The sequence below is a fragment of the Ciona intestinalis genome, chromosome 1, assembly GCF_000224145.3.
Source record: "Ciona intestinalis chromosome 1, KH, whole genome shotgun sequence".
In the NCBI taxonomy this organism is placed as follows: Eukaryota; Metazoa; Chordata; class Ascidiacea; order Phlebobranchia; family Cionidae; genus Ciona; species Ciona intestinalis.
The window spans coordinates 9,556,322-9,572,785 of NC_020166.2; the positions used below are offsets into that span (position 1 = coordinate 9,556,322).

At 34.4% G+C, this 16,464-nt stretch overlaps 2 protein-coding genes across 3 annotated transcripts in view; both read right to left on the bottom strand.

Moving 5' to 3' along the window:
- Positions 1-70: 70 nt before the first annotated feature.
- On the bottom strand, positions 71-5,962 carry LOC100179642 (FAD-dependent oxidoreductase domain-containing protein 2-like). Its single transcript, XM_002127078.4, has 8 exons — positions 5,703-5,962; positions 5,110-5,273; positions 4,563-4,776; positions 4,217-4,477; positions 3,512-3,616; positions 2,953-3,138; positions 2,546-2,727; positions 71-2,124 (listed from the first exon to the last, which is right to left on the bottom strand). Exons 1-8 carry the CDS (start codon positions 5,917-5,919, stop codon positions 1,498-1,500), a joined length of 1,956 nt encoding a protein of 651 aa, XP_002127114.1. The 5' UTR covers positions 5,920-5,962; the 3' UTR covers positions 71-1,497.
- A 1,213-nt stretch (positions 5,963-7,175) lies between these two features.
- Positions 7,176-16,464, bottom strand: part of LOC100181969 (kelch-like protein 5) — a 12,502-nt gene continuing 3,213 nt past the window's right edge. The window contains exons 3-12 of one of the 2 annotated variants that reach the window (XM_026833690.1): positions 14,797-14,993; positions 14,248-14,304; positions 13,777-13,932; positions 13,298-13,475; positions 12,588-12,599; positions 11,891-12,115; positions 11,096-11,258; positions 9,565-9,777; positions 9,167-9,279; positions 7,176-8,623 (exon numbers count right to left, since the gene is read on the bottom strand). In XM_026833690.1, coding sequence (XP_026689491.1) covers positions 8,502-8,623; positions 9,167-9,279; positions 9,565-9,777; positions 11,096-11,258; positions 11,891-12,115; positions 12,588-12,599; positions 13,298-13,475; positions 13,777-13,932; positions 14,248-14,304; positions 14,797-14,993 — 1,436 coding nt within the window. In that variant the 3' untranslated portion in view covers positions 7,176-8,501. The remainder of the gene's footprint in view (positions 8,624-9,166; positions 9,280-9,564; positions 9,778-11,095; positions 11,259-11,890; positions 12,116-12,587; positions 12,600-13,297; positions 13,476-13,776; positions 13,933-14,247; positions 14,305-14,796; positions 14,994-16,464) is intronic. The other variant, XM_009864222.3, reaches the window with a different exon arrangement.

Sequence of the window (16,464 nt, forward strand, 5' to 3'; positions counted from 1 at the left end):
ACAAAGCTCTTTTCTGTCTGTTCCTTTAAATTGGAATATTTGACTACTTTTTGATTAAAAGTGCTGGTAGACGAGTTAAAATATTTTTATTTTAACAGGTAAACCTTGTCACAAATCTATAACCACAACATCCATACATTTCTAACTTTAATTTTACTTTCCGTGAGAACAAAATGAAAAAAAAATGAATTTTATACAAAGAAACATCAAACTAAAACACAAACTACTTTTTGTTCAATATTTAGTTCAAAAACTAAATTAGTTTTATTAATTAGTTAAAAATTAAGAAAATTGAAGATTTTTAATCAGGAACATTTAATAAAAAATTTATAAAAAGATTTATGATACTTGCAAGTTTATTTAAAAGTATTAATTCCAATTTGTTTGGTAACTATTACATAACATACGGAGCATAGATGACATCATAATAGATATTATTGCATGAATTGTTCAATTACTTTTATATTCATTGCACAAAAATGATTAAGTGATCGTAAGGTTGTACAAAATAATCTCTTATGGCAACAGTTCAGGCACAAAACAACATTAATAAAAATAAGTGAAATCTGCAGCGGAACAACAATATCATACTTGCTAATGCATTGAAAAAATTACACAATTTAGATTCTTTATGTTTGTGTTTAACTTGGAAAGTTAAAATTTAGTTGAAAGCAGTGCTTCTCATTTCCTTTTTGCCACCAAAAAAGTTAGAAATTATTTAATTGGGTTAGGTCTTCTACTACAATGGTGTCGAAAGCATTTTGTAAGTTTTCATTTTTCTATGCTTTTAAAAAGTTGTGTAAAACACAATTTTGGAAATTTGTACAAGAAAAACTTTTAAACTTAATATTTGGATTAGCAAAAGGTTGAGAAACAATGGTTCAAGCTGAAAGAATAAATACAAACATTTTTATCATCTTGTTTCAAAGGATGAGGAATGATAATGGGTATATACAGGTGATTTAACCACTTTATAAGTAATGTATTTTCTTTTAACTTTGGTATGTTAATAAGTTGATTCAAAGTACAAATTGTGCTACGCAGAATTTTTCCGTTTATGCTTTGCATAATAGAGATCACATTAATTTATCCCCACAACACTGTCTTCTCAGTAAAGGGTAATTCCCATTATAACAGAATCTGTGTTCTTTTATACAAATACAAATTTCCCATAAAAACAGCTCAGCCATGTACAGTGAGTATTTGGCAAATAAACTGAAATCTACATTTACAAAATATATACAAGTAAATTATATAACGGCCCGAGTTGCAAAAAGGAGTTAATTTGGTAAAAAGTTTAACTTTATAATGCATTTTTGGCTTTATAGAGAATGCTTGGGTTTTTTTTTAAAAGCATAGCCCAACAATTTTTTTTTCCTTTTTTTTTAATTGTTTTGGTAAAAACATTATTTTTGCACCAGCATTTTTACCAAAAGAGCTATTTCTTATATTCCATTATGCCTGTGGGCAATTTTATATTCCAACATATTTTACAAGTTAATATTTCAGACTTTCATATGGAAGAAACTTTGCTGGGATTGTGTTAGATTTGAGCATTTGGCTTAAAGCTGCCAAACTTGAGGAACCATCTATTGAAGTTAAGTTGCATCCAATTGGGAGCTTGGTGGATGTGAGAGACAGAGTGAGGCAATGGTCCGCAAACCAGTGACGAGAGTCAGTTTTAAGAGTGTCTTCTATGAACCTCCGTAAAGTTAAGACATGAGTGTTGTAGCCGTCGAATTTGGTCGTGAAGTCTTCAACAATATGGAAGTTGCGATCTGGGACTGGTAGAATCCACTTCTTATGTTTTTGGATGTATTCTTGGTCTGTTGGCAACCTCTTGTAGTAATAAACAACAGGGTGTAAGAAGTTGGACAAGTGAGCTTGGGAAGCTTCACCATTAACACGATTTTCATGGAACGGGTCTTTTCCTGCTCCGGAGAAGTTCTTCCCGTACTCCATACCAACCACCATCACTGCTCCTGGTACTTTGTGACCGGATACAATTTCAAGACGACTGATGAGGCCACATGGGAAAGCTTCGAGATAGGTGGAGGATAAATTGTCTTCACCGAAAATGACGATTTCACAAAGAACGGAAAACATCTGGTAGATATCGGAGGCCTGATGGAATAAAAGTTTTTTTTTAATAGAAGCTCTTTATAAGTATATTTTTTTAATGAAAAGTGCTTTTTCTGAAAGAATTTTCAGTATAAACTAAAAAAAAACATTCTTTTTGGTTATAGGTATTTTTTGTAAAAATTATTACTTGTAAGGTATTTGTAAAGAAACCCAAAGGTAATGGGTTCATGGGTCGCCGACAGACATGCATAAAAAATCACCCACAAAGTAACATACTTGGTAACTCGTATTCTGGCAACAGGTGTATGAACACCCATGTTATAACTACTGTCGTTTTCCGACCATGCGAGGATAAAAGCAAGTTATATTCATTTAGTCATTTATATATCATATGCAACTGCTTTAAAGACATAAAATGTAACACGAAACCTCATTTAAATGCAAGTTACAATAATCCACTTACCTCGTTGATTCTTTTCAACATATGTGGTACGAGATCGAGTGGGTTTGAGAATTTGACAGCCGGCCATTGAACCCCATGGTGTTTCCATTCCATGATCCGATGTAAAGTACGTACTGTGTATCTGTAGCCATGGATGAACCCACCAGCTGATTTACGCCAATCCAAGCTGTGTGTGTTTGTACCTGGGGTAAACAATACATGTTAACTTTAATATCAACCCCAGGAATGCACACACCATGTAGCAGCACCCCTGGTGTTCGGGTAATAGGCCAACTGAGAAAGGAACTAAATCCAAGTCGGTTCATTATAAGAACCCAGAGAATAGGTAAGACCATAGAAAGAAGGTATCGGGCAGAAAGGTTAGAAACCACTTTTATAAATACAAAACCATATGACATATGACTAACCTGCAAAGTAAAGTTCTCTGACGCCAATGGCTTCGTACATATAACTGACTTTTGGATATTTGCTTTTGCGAGCTTTCCCGGCAGCCTTGACCTTCAAAGAAGGATGGAAGATTGAGAAATCGAACTTAAATCCCATGCAGCTGATGACGCGATCATAACCTTCTCTTGTGGCGTCGTTGTCAATTGCTGGTTGATAAAAAATAATAGATATTATGATCTTAATGAAAAAAAATCTAACTGATAAAAAATACTGAAAAAAAAAACTTAAACCATAATATAAATATATTAAAATCTTGTTGATTAAAAAATATTGAATAAATCGTGTTAATAAGATGATATAACTTATCCAAAGTGATATTTACTTTTTAAAACCAGCTGTATATGTTTTTACCAAAGAACTTTTGTGTATATTTTACAGATATGAACTATAAATATATATATATAAATTTTAACTATACATGAATATTAATCTGTGTAAAACTTAAAAATACTAACCTAAAGAACTTTGGTTATACTATACATGTATAATAAACAGTATAAATTATAAAAGGGTTCATACGTGGAAGATTTGGTTTTCCAGGAGTTGATTGGGATGTGTTTGTCACTTCAATGTAGAGACGACCGTCTACTGGACTTCGAACCAAGACTAGTTGTCTAACATCACCTGCGTTGAAACAGTTTTGTGAACTTTTTGTAAAATTGAAAACAACAGAAGAACAAAAAAACTTGCGTTAAATATTTTTTTCAACTTCTGTGAAATTGAAATGAGTCAAAAAATAATTTGATATCTTCAGATCAACCATTTAGATTTGCAAAATAACTTTTTGCGTTTAAAACTAGAAAATACTGGGTTGGAGGCTCAATGCTGCTACAAGGTGGTCACTATTTCTATTCTATTTTTGTGAGGCCCTACAGCATGTCACGCCATTGGGCCAGAGATTTAACACCAGATTTAGCGCAAAATCACTTCACTTATGGTCTTATTGTCTTAATGTCAATCATACAGAAAACCACATTCAAAAAAAATAAATTAAATTTCAACCTGATACTACTGGTCAAATAATATAAAATATTCTGTTGATAGCAGACATAATATATTTTTAGCAAAGTTTTCTTCTGGTTTCTAATTTTTCTTCTACAAAAAGTTGTCTACAAGGTAGCTTTCAATTAAATTGCTGAAGCCTAGATATTATTTCATAGCCAAGATTCAAGACTCAAACAAAAAGATTGACAAGCACTTCTTTAAAATACAACAACAACAAACCTTCAAACAATCCATCCAGTGATTTCAGTTGGTAAGTATCGAGAATCCCGTTGTTCAACGCTCTCAAATCTCCAACGTAATGCGTTGCCCATGACAACCGTGTGGTGGAGCGTGACATCATATGAATTAGGTTCGTGTGTCCCATGATGTGTTGAGCTGTTTCATGAGCTGCGTTGCCACGACCAATGATGAGAACACTTTGTTTCTCGTACTCGGAGCGATTTAACGGAAGATCTTCATACCCGGTCATCAATTCATGTCCTGTCGTAAAATTAATGAGTAAAGGTTATTTTTTGTCGCTTCAGTTACAGTAACTAAGATTGGGAAAATTGACAAAAATCAGTACCTGGAAAATCTGGTCTATTTGGCTTTGCTATTCCAGTTGCAATAATCATGTATTTACAAGTATATGCGTTGTTATGTTGATCCCACATTTGGAATAAACCATCTTTTCGTTTCAAGATATCATGCATGGTTGAGTTGTATTGAACTTTCAGGTTCAGTTTCGTGGCATAATCGTTCAAGTATTGTACAAGCACATCTGCTGGTGGAAAAAACTCCTGGAAAAAGAAAAAACATCTTGTTTACTGTTTTTATGCTCACTGTCAGGTTATAACATAGATGTCTACTTATACGCCATACATTATACATACATGATGTATTATAACATCTTATGCTTACTGTCAAGTTATGACTGAGTTTTTAGCTTTAAAATGAGTGACTTACAACTTTGAACTAGCCTACTTAGGCAAATAACTTTACCCTATGTTGAGTCTGAGAAGATTAATGATAACTGAAAAGGTCAACTGAAAAGCTAATATTTAATGAATATTTAAGTTGAATTGAAAATACTTTAAATAATTTAAAATATTTTAAAGTTGAGTTCGAAATACCTCCGAATATTTAGTAATCTGCAGAGACTCATCATGACTGACAAGTGAATTCCAATCGTGTCTAAAGTTGAATTCCTTGTTTGTTTTACCGGTGTTTCTCTTGTTGATGCTGATCAGTTGTCGATGAATTGGATACTTCAAGTAGAAAGTACCAGCTCCATATCCTGTTGTATAAATAATATATTACTGTGTGTGAACTGTATTTAAATGAATGAATGAGACTTGCTTTATCCTTGCGTGGACGTAAAACAACAGCTGTTATAATACAGATGTTCGTATCATACACCTCGTGCCAGATTACGAGTTACCACGTATGCAACATTGTGGGTGTGAATTTGTTTGGCTGGCAATTCAGACACCCCATTAGTGACCACTAGGTTGAAGTAATCGTCATATCTTGCCCAACGCTCAAGAACAAACTGCTTATCCACACACTGCAGTAGCTTCAGCAATTCACTGTGGGCATGGGAGTAGTTATCATGGGTAAGTCACTCAAGTTCCCACACATAAAAATAAATAACCAAACCAAAAGACCAGAGTTATGTCATGTAATCTTAACTATACGTTTATCTAACAATTTTACCATATATTACCTTTTTCGAATACAAGATAATCTCTGCCAGCATTCTCAAGGAAATAAGCGATTTGAAGTCCACCAGGTCCAGCACCAATAACACAATATTCTTTGTAGTTTGGTGTCTCAGTGTTCAACATTGGATCATCATGCTTGATACTACCCTCATGTTTGTTCTTTCCATATACAGACAAACACAAACAAAACAGAACAAGCACAAGGACGCTTAACTGCATTATCTTGTTTAACCACTGTATTAAAGATTGTCAAATTTAATTACAGCCAGTTAAAACTCCTAAATTAATATACATTTTAGGGGAAATGGACCAAATCTGGTCTAAATCTTATAGAATGGAATATATAACTACAAACGTATCAACTCAGTTCACGGGAACTGACTGAAATATTAAACCCGTATAGCTATAAAGGTACTCTAATATTGAAGGCTATAAAGTGGTGGTACTTAAGACGACTATGCAAACAAACTCAAGATAGTTTTAATCATAAAACCCACGAAAGTACTCACAGCTTGACGGGGCGGCATACAAGCAAATATATAAACTTTTAGTCTGGCTATGGAAGATAACGTTCGTAATTCAAACTGTATGTTTAAGCATTACGGTTTTAATTATTATTTTGCACTTATTTTCAACTTTTACGTTTCAAGAACTTTTCCAAAAGTATATAGTTTACTATTTTGGTACAAGATTAAACACGTTTTGTTACCTAGTATTGTAAAAAAATAAAAACCCCTTTAGGTACTTTTATAACCTAAGCGCATATACAGTATACATAATCAAAGTCAATAATATTCATTTATCTCTTTTGACAAAAAAACTATCACTGTCGCTTTGATTTAACCAGTCTTTATATCTAACGCGAATTCGAGATAAAATTAACATTTGTCACGACTTTCGTGACGTACTAGTGGTTTTCAGTCTGGTAATCAAGACGTTACGTGCCAACGCAAACATTTATACATATCTCTCAATTTAATCATCAAGTATATAGTTCCGTTAGGTAATCTTATCTGATCCTATGTATCGTTTAAACAATGTAACAAAGTTTATATTGATTAAAACGAATACACCACAAAACGACCCTACTTATGATGCGACATGCGTATATAAATTAAGTCACAAACTTTTAGTTAAAAAGCGTCCTCGCATACAAAAGCTTATTAGCACACGAATTTACTCCTAACTTAGCACATTTGTTACAAAGACATTATTTCCTACCAAATGCCTAAGACACTCTACCATGCCAGAGTTAAAATGAACGACGTGTCGCCTTCCAAAGATTAGTAACTGCTATACGCCATACGCTAAAGCCTTAACACGGAAGCTGGCTAAGCAATCAGTTTCCTGCCATGTGCGTTATGTGGTTGTACCATTGTTTTAAGGGGATAAGATTATAACTGCTTTAAATTAGAACAAAACTGAGCTGAAACGGCAGTGTGTGGTAACTTCGTGATATTTAATACATCGTGATATAATATTAACATTTGGTACTTTATTGGTGAATAGTATTTGCATTTAATAATTCGTTGCGTGTTTCTGTTGCACCATTAAAACGAACATATAGTAGGGTGGGAAAAATGGGACACACTTTCATTCTATTTTCTCATGCCATTTGGCAATAAAAAAGAACATTCAAAGAATTATAAAACTGTTTTTCTACGACCCCCATAGACCGTTTTTATTTGTTTAAAACGCGATCGGGATATTTGGATATTAAGTGCTAAATGTGTCCCATCTTCATCCACTCTACTACATTAGACACAATATAATAAAGTGCCAATGTACATACTGTAAATGCCACGAATGATGTATAAAAGAAATATCTTTGCATGATGATTAAGTCATATGAAACCGCATAAAAACAAATGAAAAATTATGTTTGGAATATAAACACAGTGTAAAATATTATTGCTACCATTATCAAGGGGATTACCATTAAGTTTATGATGGCTGCTTAAAAGTTAGGTTTATAAAGTTTTAAAGTGACAAAGTATTAGAAAAATGCATTAAACCTATGGTTCTTACAATTTCTACTAATGTGCCATTTTACCTTTAATCACATATTAAAATTTGAGTGCAGCTGACAAAAAGATTATATTTCATTTACTGTTAAACTGTTTTGTTTAAGGTTTATCCACGTAACACAAGTGGCTTATTATAAGTTAAGAATCAGAGCCATAAAGGATTAAAACAGACAACAAGTCTGGGGTGTCCAAAGCAGGAAGTGAACGAATAAAATAACGGACACTTTGCACAGATGCAGCCGCTTAGTGTTTCCTGGTTTCATTATAATGAAGGAAACTCAGCTGTAATGTTAGAGAATGAAATAGCTGTCACAAGTATCATACAAAGATTATGATAGTGATCCCATACAAACAATTTCAATTATTTGCATAAAACACAGATTTTCTGGCTAATTTTAAAAGAACATAACAGCCATATTATTTTAAAAGTTTCTGTTTAAAAATTATAATGTTTTAGATAAAAATCGTATTTTACATGTGGGGTGCTGTAATGTAAATATTAAAAATGACCCGAAAAATCATGTTTTTTGCACATAATTGAAATTGTTAGTAAACAGTAGGTAAAACTTTATATTTCAAAGGTTAAGAGAGTTTGTCACGTTTTAAATAAACCACTATGACGTAACAATGTAAAATCATGCTTAGGACGAGCTGTTGTGACGTAAAAAAAAGTCACACTTCAGCTAAACCAATGGGACCCATTGAATTAACAATGTGGAAACCACGTCTTTGGCGTTAAGACACTCGACATCTCTTTGGTGTAATTGGAACATCTCAATGCAGATGGCGAACGTGCACGACCACTGTGCCTGCCCTTCCTGTGTTGAGGGACGCGATGTTACGCCACTCGTTCAACTGTGGGTCGTATGCTTCACATGTGGCAAGGTATGACTGGCCTATATGGGGAGAAAATACAGAGTAATTATTTAGTACATTACTAGACATAACATCTTTATTCACATCTTTCAATTAATAGCATGTATAGGGAAAAAACACAGGGGAACTATTTATCATTACAGAACATCTTTATTTATATCTTTAAATATATAGCATGTATGGTAACATATGTAAATGATGATTAGTTCGTAATTATTTGTTTTATTGTGGTAGGAAAATTCTAACAGGGGTGTTCTATTTCTTAGTTATATATTGGGTGTTCTGTTCCATGCATCTCATGCCCGCTTATGTAACTTGGTTGGTCATTACTTTTTGTAATGTTGACAATTTAGACAACTCATTAGCGACCACTGGGTTTAATCAATTCCCGGGAAGAGTCTTGCCAAAGTGATGGAACAGTATTTACACCGGACTCTAAACCAGTAAATTAGTGGTTTTAGATTTCGATTCACACCTGGCAACAACCGCAATGGTAGCAGCATCGAGCTTTGAACCTAGTATCCTCTAGTTATGAATACAAAACAACAACAACCTCAACCTACCATCATATCCCCCACATGCATATAACCTCCCACCAACCATACATATACCAACAGCATCACGTGGTACGCTCATGGGTGCTACAGTCGACCACTGGTCCGTCTTTGGATCATACCTGGAAAATAATAAGGTTTATAATTTAACCAGAAACTTGGGTTTTTACATTTTCTCTGTTAATACATGCTTTTTTTTAATGATAATAATATTTGCTTACTATTTTAATTGCTGCAAAATAAGAAGGGAAAGCATTGAGTTCTATTGTATTTTATGAGCGATGGCCCTTATTAAGATGCTGGCATTTAGGTCCGACTTGGCGCATTATTACATTAATGTAGGATGAATAATTCTATTGCTGTAATATAAGAATAAAACACACTGAGTTAATAAAACACTTCCCCACCTTTCAACGGTCTCCGATAACTTCGACATCTGGTTACTAGCAGGTGCATCGTGACCCCCGATGGCATACAGGTGAGCCCCACAAACCCCAACGCCGACCCCACCCCTCCTCTTAGACATAGGGGCGCAGTTGGTCCACTTATTGGTATGGGGGTCGAAACACTCAACAGAACGAAGGCAAGAGCTTCCATCTCTCCCACCAACTGCATACAACCTGTAATACAACAGTGTTTAAATAACATTGGGAGTTCTATGTCACAATAATGTGTTTTTCACAACAGTTTGGTCAAAACAATGCACTATCTCAGTGTTTAAATGCCCTTAGTTGTGTCTGTGTTGCTATCCTAACATTTAAAAGCGATTTCCTTTATTTTTGCACAACAGTGTAAAACATCAGTGTAAATATAAGTGCCTAAGTTTTGCACAATTTTTGAAATAGGGATGACTTACAAATGTTCTGTTATTTTTGCTACCAGGCAAAATGTAAAATAGTATTTTTTGCATCTGGTATAAAAAGTGGTTAATTTGTACAAACGCTTCTTTTGCCATTTGTCACAATTTTATCAGGGTTTGACACCCCAACACCAAGCACTTCACACATACAAGAGCTTTTACCTTGCTACTGTTAAGTGTATATACAAGCAAACAGAGCTAAAGTACATCATATTTGCGCATTAATGAATGTGTGGGCAATGTACATATGTTATCATATTGATTATACAAAATAAAGGCAATTTCTTAAATCTAACCCTTATCAAAAAACAACACAAAAAGTCCAACAAATTGTATAATATAAGAGACATAGATTTTGCCTAAATGACATTAACAGTCTCTTACTTAAATGTTATCACATTGTTAACACAAAGTTGAGACAAGCTACAGACCAGAGGAACACTTACACAACTTAAGTACTTCCTGATAAAGTTAAGGATATGAGACAATCTGCCATCTTTACAATGATAAAAAAATAAGTAAATAACACAGTCTGAAGATGGTGTAGATATAAGAATAGACTGAAGAGTGAAGTTTTAGGTGTAGATTATTTTAAAACATAATAAAAACTAATGTCTGTTCTATAACCAAAGATAACCTTCAATGTGAAACTAAATTAAAACAGATATTTGGCAATATTAGTATTATATGCCAGACTTTATCTTTTACAACACCTAAAAAATACAACACCTAATTTCCTAGTTTTTAAACATTTCAATTTTTATTTCCTTTTTTTAGTTTAAAATTTGTCATTGCTTGTTTTAAACAATTAAATATATACAAATACATGCCAATTATACCAATTTAAACACAAATTTCCAGACTTTCTAAAATAACAACTTTAACTCATCTTTTTAGTTTCAAATTAGACATTGATTGTTTGAAAAAATAAATATAAACCAAGCAATGTACACATTATATGAATATCCCTCCTATTGTAATTAGATAGAGTTTTCTTTCTTTTACTAACAAATTTCTCGCCTTATTTAATAAATTAGGCTTTGGTTTGATACGAACATACCAATATATGAATTTCTTACTTATCATGTAGGACAGCCACACCAACTGTGCTTCGAGCAACCGACATGGGAGCCACATAGTTCCATGCACGAGCTTGAGGGTCCCATCTTTCCACTGTGTTAAGATAACTCCAACCATCATGGCCGCCTACAGCATACATGGGGCCATTGAGGACAGCTACACCTGCGAGTGGTGTATTGTTACATATTATTTCATCTGCGCTGTGGCATAGTGGTTAGCGAGCCTGTCTGTAACCCAGAGGTAATGGGTTCGAGGATCAAGGCTGCTACCATTGTGGGTATGTCTGTCCTTAAGCAAGACACTTAACGGCAATTGCTCCAACCCAGTGGTCACTAATGGGTTGTACAAATTATCAGCCATACATAAAATGAAAAAAATACCCCAAAAAGTAATCACCCACAAAGTAACATACATGGCAACTCGTAAGCTGACACGAGGTGTCAAATCCGTGTGATTCTGCCGACGCGAGGATAAAGTTACATTCATTAGTGTAGTGTGTGATACATTGCTAATGACTTACATAAACACTTCTGCCATATCCCCACTATTCTTATATAACTATGTACATGGGTAAGGTTTAACAACTTTGCGACCTATGGAACCTGGAATCTAGTCCAGAATTGACAGATTGCCTAACACACCCAGGAGTTCCAGATATTAAATTTACAGATTTATTTAAAAAAATTATAAAGCAACATAGGCATTATTATTAACTTCTTACAGTGGGTAAGTTAAAAAAGGTTGAGCTTTTAGAGGTTGCCATTTTAGTGCAATGGAGTTGTAACAATACTAACCTAAACCGTGTCTATGTGTCGCGACAGGTGGCATGACACTCCATGTCTTGGTTCTCGTGTTGAAACACTCCACAGAGTTGAGGGTTTTGAGTCCATCCCTCCCCCCAACAACAAACAACTTGTCATCGAGCACGGCGACGCCAAACTGGAGCCGTCGGCCCGTCATGTTCGCCACTTGGGACCACTGGTCAATTCGTGCATCGTATTGTTCAATGCTGACCGCACCTTCAAGTGAAAAGAATAAAGATATCATATACCGTATGAAAGGATCTGCTGCCACGAAACGTAACAGACAAAAATCAAGTCCAAGCAATTGTATAATAATTTAATTGAAATCTGGTATATTGAATTTTAGTTTTAGGCTACAAAGTTCCCTTACAATTTTGTGGGTTATGGTTAATGTCGCACCTTTCATGAATAGAGAATCATCATAATATACATGTGTACATACACACACTGTCCAATTTAGGTTCTGATGCATTTACAAGTCAACAACTTTAGCTCAAAATCTGAGGGCTTTCACTCAATAACAAGCTTATACAAAAGTTCAATATCACAAAATACACACTTATTTTACAGTGTTGCCACACATAACAACAGGCACTTGCAGAAGGTTAGTCCAAGACAAGTTAAACACATGGTTTGTGCAACACTGGCAAGCAAGCAACATTTTGCTCATGCAGACAAAGTTACTTACATGAAAATCCAGCTGGTGTGAGAGAAGCCAAGAGAAAAAAGGAAAAGAAGAGTGAGAAAGGAAAAAGGCAATGTATTTGTTGTTGTTGTTTTTATAGAAAAAGACAGAAAGAATTTTAAAGGACATGAAGTAATACAAAAGCATTTTTTAATTTATTTGATGTGTGCTTGTCGTGTCCACATACAAATTTATTTCAAAACATTGCAACCAGCCTAATTGGAATTTTTCAGCAATTCTAGACACTTGGCAATCTATTCTTTACAATTACGTACGTTATTAAACATTATTTAATTAACCGAAATTCCGATTTCTTCTACATCTTATGTATCATTGGGCTTTTTAAATATGAAAATGCTGTTAATGCCGCCAGGTGTATTATAAATGTGAAAGAGATCTTCTGGAAATTGTTTGTGTTCGTGTGATTGACCACAAATAATAGATTAAAAAAAACAATTGCCAAAAGATCTATATCACACTAAACACATGTAACTTGTACCGCAAGAACATCATATACACCCAATCCAGCTTCAACCTAAACATTACCAAACCCCATTATAAAAGCCCACATGAAGATATCTTTTACACTTATCACTATGGTATATAAAAATTCATTATTGCATAGCGAGAATATCAATTAAAACCATCATCTCACAACCTAAATTTCAATGTTTCCTATAAACTAAAAATCCCACCCAATTATACCAACCCACCTTTGGAAGTATCCATTCCACCGATAGCAAACAGATGGCCAGTTGTTGATTTCCTCGGCCGAACAGGACAAGGTCGTCTCTCAGGTAACAAGTGATGGATCAAAGCTTCAATGACCTGATGCTCACAGTCGAGGTTGTCACGGATGAACGGGTTCGATTGAACCACGTCAGCGACGTACTGTGACACAAAGATCATATAAATTGGTAATATTATTTGTTGACTGCAATAAATCAAATAAGAGACAAACAATGCCATTTAGGCGAAATGTATATCTTTTTTATTTTTTTATTATACAATTGGTTGGGTTTCATCTATTACATTTTTGCGACACCAGATTCTTACAATATTTTTGACAATTTCTTTAATGTTTTGCCTTTTAAAGGGAAGCTGTGAGTCTGTGGCCTCTAAAATTCCTTCACCCTGACTTCGCCACTACATACACATATACACACAGGGTGACACAGCACTATTAACCCACCTCCTTAGGCATGTGTGTAAGCCTCACTCTTGTTAGTAGTTCTGCCATCAACTTTTTCCTTTCCCCCACATCATGTTTCACCCATAGCAACACAGCTTCAAACATATTGATCTCACTTGTTACATTTACCTCGTCGCTGCCGAATAACTCGCATACCTGAAATGCATCCTGGTCACTTCAATGTATAACAGTGTTGGGGAAATAGGTGAAATTTGAATTTGCACAAAAAAAAACAATTTGCAAAAAAACTGGGAAAGCATTATTAATATGCACTAACTAAACAACTTGTTAACCTGGAATGCATTGTGGTAAGGTTACAGTTAAGTAGGGGGTATTAGACCTTTTTAACAAGCAATAATAAGCTTAAAACATGCCTAAAGTAATACATTATATATTCATGTCACCAACCAGTTTATACCAGTTACAAACCAAGCACCCGTTAGGTGTGATTCATATTAAAACAAAACTCACTTGTGGTAACGGCAGCATCAAGAATTCCTGGTTACGAATAACTTCAGTGAAATGTTCCTGTCAAATAAAGCGTTTTAGTAATAGTAAACTTAGCTAAGAAAAATACAGATTTAGAAATGAACATAATACGGTATAGGCTGAAGAAAATTTACTATGGGTTACATATTAGCAAATGTCTTGAATTCGCAAAACAAACGATCTAGTTCAAAGGCATCTCAATTCTCAATGTCACAATCTATTTAAACTTTTGTACAGTACAGATTTGCAGCATTTGTTAAAGGATGTACATGAGTACAAAACTCTCCTTTAAAACTAAGAGTTACACGAACAACTAACATACCATTAGGATTAGTAACCACACCAGATTATATCCAAAAAATAAAACCTTCACATACCATAATATATTTACAAGACTTTCCAACAAGCTATACTCACATACCAATACACAAATAACAAACATACAGCCAACACAGGTGTACCATGAGGCCTCACAATCACAACCAGAATAATTTCATAATTTGAACATTCCACCGACACATTCACACATACCATGGTGTACTTATGTGCTTCCTCATACAACCCTCTACATGACTGAATGTCAGCGAATGATCGAATACCAAGGCAGTTGGATGGGTGGAGTTGTTGTTTAAGGAAGCAACATCCAGATTCAACCACAGCGTCCAACCTAAGCATGTTAGCTGTTGATAACGTCCTCTCTACATTATCCTCCTTTAACTCCAACTTTCCTGTTGTTTAGATGGAAATTAATTAAGAAATAAAATTCCAATTATTAACAAACGATTAGTACAGCAGTTCCCAAACTTTTGTAAAAAGTTTGCCTGGTGGACCCTTTGACATTGCCCATTATGTTGATAATTCACAACCTTATAAAAATCAAAGTATACTTTGGAAAAATGCAAAAATTGTCCGGCGCCGTGGCGTAGTGGTTAGGGCACCTGCCTGTAACCATTAGGTAATGGGTTCAAGACCTGTCGCTGCTATCATTGTGGGCGTATGTGTCTTTGGGCAAGACACTTAACGACAATTGCTACAACCCAGTGGTCACTGATGGGTTGTCCTTGTCCAAATTATCAGCCATACATAAACACTGAACAAATCCCAAAGAAATAATCACCCACAAAGTAACATACATGGTAATTCGTAAGCTGGCACGAGGTGTAAACCCGTGTGATAACGACTGTCGTTTTCCGGCCACGCGAGGATAAAGTAAGTTACATTCACATTACATTCACATTCATTACTCTGAATATGAATCTTTGCAAATTGTTAGTTACCAGTGCAATAGTACATGCTTCATTAAAATCATAGTTGAATGAATGAGTCAATAGGATACAAGGTTCAAAGCTTATTATTGTATGTCCTTGGACAAGATATGTAAAATTGCTATAACTAAATGTTTTTTTTTACTAATGGGTTATTTACTTGTTCCAAATGACAAGCCAGAAAGTGTTAGAGGTTGATGGTTAGGAGGTTAGTGGTTCTGTGGTTATAGGGGTTATCAAATAAGGTGGGGTGAATTCTTCACTAGCACCAAAATCACCGCTGTTTTCATGGAGAAATATGTATTACTGAAGTCATTAGTCATGTGGTATCAATTTTTTACCAAGTTTAGAGAATTTTTTAAGGAAAAACCTGAACTTTCCGCTAAGGTTAAATGCTCTAACCAAGCCTTTGTTTTCAATCTTAGCATGAGGTATAAGAAACTTCCATAATGTTACACAGTGTGACACCTGTGTTATAACTCTTGAGTGGCCCACCTCACAGAGAATAAAGACCTCTTTAAAATAACATTTTTTTATTTGTAATATATATTTTTTGTTGCATGATGACAATTGAAGTCATGCAACCTTGGAGAAGCAGAAAAATTGAACGTACATCTTGTTCCACACACACATGATGATGTTGGTTGGTTAAAAACTGTCGACCAGTATTACTATGGATGTAAGTGCAAGGTTTATTTAAGTTTTATATATACACTTATTGTACTAACAGTGAAGTTTTATTATCTTCTGTTTATTGTACAGTTAGTTTTGAAAGCCGAAACAATCACTAAAAAAAGAGCAGTTTATAAAAACTACAAAAACTGTAAATTACCTTTACAGTTTATTTAATCCCAATATATCAAAAACTGTTAAATGCGCAGTTAACTATATTGAAATATATATATCACAAACTGTTAAATATGCAGTTTATTAA

Bases quoted from the DNA above. Each gene is read 5' to 3' on its own strand.
- LOC100179642 (XM_002127078.4), bottom strand. From the start codon at position 5,919: ATGCAGTTAAGCGTCCTTGTGCTTGTTCTGTTTTGTTTGTGTTTGTCT. The intron at 4,777-5,109 runs GTATTTCGAACT...TTCTTTTTCCAG, and splicing joins AGATTACTAAATATTCGGAG to GAGTTTTTTCCACCAGCAGA. The intron at 2,125-2,545 runs GTAAGTGGATTA...TTATTCCATCAG, and splicing joins TGTTGAAAAGAATCAACGAG to GCCTCCGATATCTACCAGAT.